Source organism: Dioscorea cayenensis, unplaced genomic scaffold (genome assembly GCF_009730915.1).
Source record: "Dioscorea cayenensis subsp. rotundata cultivar TDr96_F1 unplaced genomic scaffold, TDr96_F1_v2_PseudoChromosome.rev07_lg8_w22 25.fasta BLBR01002040.1, whole genome shotgun sequence".
Taxonomy (NCBI): Eukaryota; Viridiplantae; Streptophyta; class Magnoliopsida; order Dioscoreales; family Dioscoreaceae; genus Dioscorea; species Dioscorea cayenensis.
This window is the reverse complement of record NW_024088431.1, coordinates 1,423-6,249: the sequence shown is the minus strand read 5'-3', so window position 1 is coordinate 6,249 and position 4,827 is coordinate 1,423. Positions and strand designations below refer to the sequence as shown.

Here is a 4,827-nt window from a genome sequence, read left to right as displayed (position 1 = left end):
CAAATTAATTCAAAATTAATGGTCAGTCTCTTTCAACATCTCAAATCCATCACTACGCTCTCGTCTGCGGCTTTTCTTTTTTACTATTATACCCTTCATCTTCCCTCAAATTACCACCGTGACCATTTTACCACCCATTACCAGGTAGACCTGTCCATGGGCCGGGTCAGGCCGGGTTCGGGCTGGGCTTAATCAAAATTACTAAAATTCAACCTTGCCCAAGCCCGGCCCGGCCCGAAAATTCGGGCCTTAATCCTTGTCCAAGTCCTCCCAAATTTAATGACCTCTCACCAGGCTCACTAAGCTCACCCTAAATGGTTTTTATTAAATAATATATAAATTATAAAAAAATTTAATAATATTATTAATATGTGGATATGACTAAATATTATTTTTACAAAAATACTTAAAAGTTAAAATACCAAATATAAATCTTTATTTAATTAAAACAACTAAAATTCAAATCATTATAATTAATGGCAATCAAATATATATATATATATATATATATATACCAACCTAATTAATAAATATATTTTATAATACGGACCGGGCCGGGCCAGGTCGGGCTTTTAACAGCAAAACCCAAACCCGGCCCATTTTTTAAACGAGCTTCTTTTTTTGTCCAAAGCCTGGACATCGGGTCTTATATATTTGTCCAAACCCGCCCAAATTTCGGGTGGGTCTTCGGGCTTGGGTGAGTAGCCCGGCCCTTGGACAGGTCTATTCCCAAGTAAAAAAACAGAAGGATAATCTTGTTTTTTCACTCTTCCCATCCCACCTCTAGCTCACTCTCTCGCCGGTGAGTTCGCCGTCGCCGGAGCGGAGGGGGCGTATTACCAACAATGGACTCAATAATTTTGTTTTACAAGTCTAAGTTCCTGCAAAGATTAGGATACAATGGAGTGGATTTGGATAGAAAATTACTGAATGATGATAACATTATAGAGATAATAATGCTACAAAGTTCATCTGGCTTTTGAGTCCATGAGTTGTGTTAGTGGTCAGTTCTTGAAAGCTTCTAACTTTATAATTGTATTTCTTTTCTTGTGCCTCTTTGGGTCAGTAAGCAACCCTTGGTTAAATACACCTTATACAAATTCATATTTACAAATTCATCTAATCAAATATAAAATTTTAAAATTCAATATTTCACTTACATCAACTTTTAAATACAAGAATTTGCAACTACATTGTAATTTGATAGCCATTGTACTTACAATTACATCTAACCAAACATCATCAAAATTACAAATATCAAGTACGAGAGGAACTTAGAAATATTGAATCCGACTTCTAATGTTTATTGTTTATCAGTAATTCTTTTGATCCTTTCCATGACTATAGGAATATCATCCTCTGTAATTGTTGTAAAACAAATGCGAAACCATCCAGGGTCAACACAATGACATTCTGATCCCGGTGTTACATTGATCTTGGATATATTCAACAGTTTATCCCACAGCTCGAGCTCCCCCTTCTCGCTGTTTGATCGCATTAGATTGCTCATATCGACCCAACAATAGTAGCCTGCACTGCTAGGAAAACAATTGATACCGAACTGTTCCAATCCCTCGACAAACAATTCATACATTCTCCGAATCCTCTTCTTCTTGATTTCGATATATTTCTGAACAAAATTCACATCCGAAAGCATTGAGACAAGCAATCTTTGAGTTGGCACCGAAACAGAAAAAAATCTCGCAAACTTCTTACCAGTCTCCAAGACATTCTTATTGAAAGAACAGATGACTCCAATTCGAAAACCCGGAAGTGAAAGAACTTTCGACAAACCAAATATTATATGCACTCTGGTTTTGTCAAATCCTTCTGTATGCGCAACATCTGCAATGCTCACAAACTCATCGGTTCCATGATTTGATCCGGCAAAAACTTCGTCTGATACCAAATGAATATTCTTCTCAGTGACAAAGTCTAGTAGCTCATGCATAGTCTCCCGGTCAATCAGATTTCCTATGGGATTTGAAGGGTTCAAGAGAAAAACTGCTCGAACTTTTACACCTTGTTTCTTTGCCTGATTGTATGCTAGTTCGAGGGAGGAGATACTTAACCTGAAGTTATCAATGCTTCGGCATGGAACAGGGATTGTTTCTACTCCTGCTCGCCACTTTAGATTCCTATCGTATCTGCAAAATTATAGTGCACTCAGTTGATTAAGTGAATTCTAAACTATTATGCTGTGCTCAAATATTAGAGGATAAACTACCCTCGTGTACTGGGCGAGGGAATAAGGACTGCATCACCGGGATCAGCCAGACAGAAGCTAAGCGTCTCGATTGCTGATGTTGCACCAGCTGTTATAATCATCTGTGATGGATCAAGAGAAATCGATTCTAGCATAACTTGACCCATAAATGCAGCTAAAGCCTGTATAAACAACAAATTAAGATGTCAAATTATTCATGTTTCTTAAATCAAAATAAAAATGCAGCAATTGTTTAAAAATCTAGAACAGAGACATGGAAGACAAATCCAGAAGATGATCACAAAATGCAATCTTTAGATTTTGTTCTCTTACTGTCATCATCCTTTCTCAAATTCTTCCATAAACTCTAATCAAGAAACCAGCTCTGAATATTTCTTTATGTGTTCCTATACTTTCCAATTTGCTGAGGCAGAGCAGTGTCCTAAAATTTTATTTTTATTCTAATCTCAAACAACCCAAAAGAAAAATTTACAGAATTCAATCTTTATCATCACCAAATTCTGTATTATCTTTATACAATCTTCATCGACTCATCTTCACAATTTTTTGTTACTCTACCTCCCAAATGCATTTCCAATGATACAACACTCTCCAAGTAAACTATTCTTCATTGCATATTGAATGCAATGAATCTAAAACAAGAATCATACTCAAATGCAAAAGAGAAATCTTATATATATATATATATATATAGGAGGAGGAGGAGTGTAAAAATTCAAACAAAAGAACAAGAAGCAAGATACCTTTCTTAAACTCTTCATTGCATATTGAATGCAATGAACCATTGAATCTAAAATAATAGTCATCACAAGCCTGTGTAAAGATATACTGAACAGGAAAAGAAATCTTACATAGTTTTTTTTTCTTTCCTGGACAGACCACAAATGACGTTAACACATATGGTCTCATCTTATGTAAACTGAGATTTAAACTCACATTCTCACTAAGAATATGAATAATTTATGCAAAAAGTCCAGTGCTAATAGATTAATAGACTAAGAAATAGATGATAAATCCTCTATAGTTTAGTATGAAACTTATATATATATATATATATATATATATATATACACCAAATAGAAAGGCAAGAAATAAAATGCCATTAAAATATTTAATCCATGCAAAAGGTGGAGGGTTGGTTCCCTTCCAATGTATGGTTTTTCAATGCATGGTTGAAGCATAGAAACATCCTAAACTCCTTTAGATGAAGGATTAGGGGGTGTTCATTTCCAAGGAATGGAGAAATGAAAATGGTCTTCCGCTTTTTGTTTTTTTTTTTATGAAGCAAGATCTTTCCTTTCATAGTCTTTTATTTAGTCTTATTTATGTTTTATTTTATTTTTTTAATTTTGTTTAATCTTAGGGATCACTTTGCATTTTAGGGGTTTTTTAAAGTTTCCATTATTATAAATACTAGTAATTTAAGGAATCCAATAATTTTACAAAAACAAGTTTTCCTTTTATTAATCAGTGTATCTGTTGCGTCATTTTTATTTGTGTTGAAGTGAGAAAAGTGATATTTCACTTCTTAGTGAGAGACTGAAGTATGTTTTAAACTAAAAGAAATTTGAAATGCAAGTCAATCTCTAAAAACTCTTTTTTTTTTCAATTCTAAAGTTGAGGTGATAAGAGCAAGAGAACCTTACTCCCCACACGTTCATCCGATGCCAACGTCTTTTGGGTCAATTGGTATCGGATCTTTTTCGTAGAGTGTTCATTTCAGAAAAGATCCGAGATCGAATCTCATATCACGTAGATCGGCGTTGAACCTTACTTCCTACACGTGCACGTACCTGGGTTCTGATGCTTGTCGCTTTTCTCAAAAATAAAAAAAAAAATAATAAGAGCAAGAGAACTAACCGTTTTGAGCTCCAAAATACCATCGTAAGGATGGTAAGGAACCAAGCGAGAAACCTCGGAATCAATCAGTGAAGCCTTGACATTCTCCGAAATCCATTCCTTGACTAAATCCATTGCGAGGAGGTTCTCAGCGATTCCAAGCTGGACAACGCCGTTCGGGTTCGTCGTCCGATCGTAGGGATCATCCAAGCACTTGGAGAAGCCGATATGACCAGGGGATTCATGTTCATGGCTGTACATGGATGTCGCCCGAGATGAGACGACGGCCGGAGAGGAGCTCGAGACGAGTGCGGTGCGGACGATGGAAGATCTGATTGAGGAGGAGGAGGAGGGGGAAGGAGAAAGCTGGCCCTTGATTTGGTGATGGACGCCATGGCCGAGCACAAAGCTTTGCAGCGGGACGATGACTCGCATTGATGAGGCCTTTTTGGGAATGAGGGTATTTGAGGAATGAGAGATTTTAGGAACTTCTCTTTCTTATAAACTCTTTTTTAAAAAAAAAAAATCAAGGAATAAAACAGCTGTAAATCTTATGAGAAAATAAAAACAAAATTAATATATATATATATATATATATATATATATGCGGTCTAGATTATTTTGTTCATCAAAATTAACAACTATTTCTATGTCTGCTATCACAGCTTGTGGTGGCTGATGTTTATTTGTAGTCGGTTGCTCATTATAGTGGTGTGACTTTTTGATCTGCTTCCGAAACTTTTATTAATATATGTGATTTA

At 35.7% G+C, this 4,827-nt stretch overlaps 1 protein-coding gene across 1 annotated transcript; it reads right to left on the bottom strand.

The window, feature by feature from the left end:
- Nucleotides 1–1,135: 1,135 nt before the first annotated feature.
- LOC120257358 (probable aminotransferase ACS12) lies at nt 1,136–4,527 on the bottom strand. The gene is made up of 3 exons (XM_039264837.1): nt 4,088–4,527; nt 2,228–2,388; nt 1,136–2,147 (listed from the first exon to the last, which is right to left on the bottom strand). Exons 1-3 carry the CDS (start codon nt 4,499–4,501, stop codon nt 1,304–1,306), a joined length of 1,419 nt encoding a protein of 472 aa, XP_039120771.1. The 5' UTR covers nt 4,502–4,527; the 3' UTR covers nt 1,136–1,303.
- Nucleotides 4,528–4,827: the final 300 nt, after the last annotated feature.

Coding starts and splice junctions, on each gene's coding strand:
- LOC120257358 (XM_039264837.1), bottom strand. CDS start 4,501: ATGCGAGTCATCGTCCCGCTGCAAAGCTTTGTGCTCGGCCATGGCGTC. Junction 2,389..4,087: donor GTATTTTGGAGCTCAAAACG/GTTAGTTCTCTT, acceptor TTGTTTATACAG/GCTTTAGCTGCATTTATGGG. Junction 2,148..2,227: donor CCCTCGCCCAGTACACGAGG/GTAGTTTATCCT, acceptor ATAATTTTGCAG/ATACGATAGGAATCTAAAGT.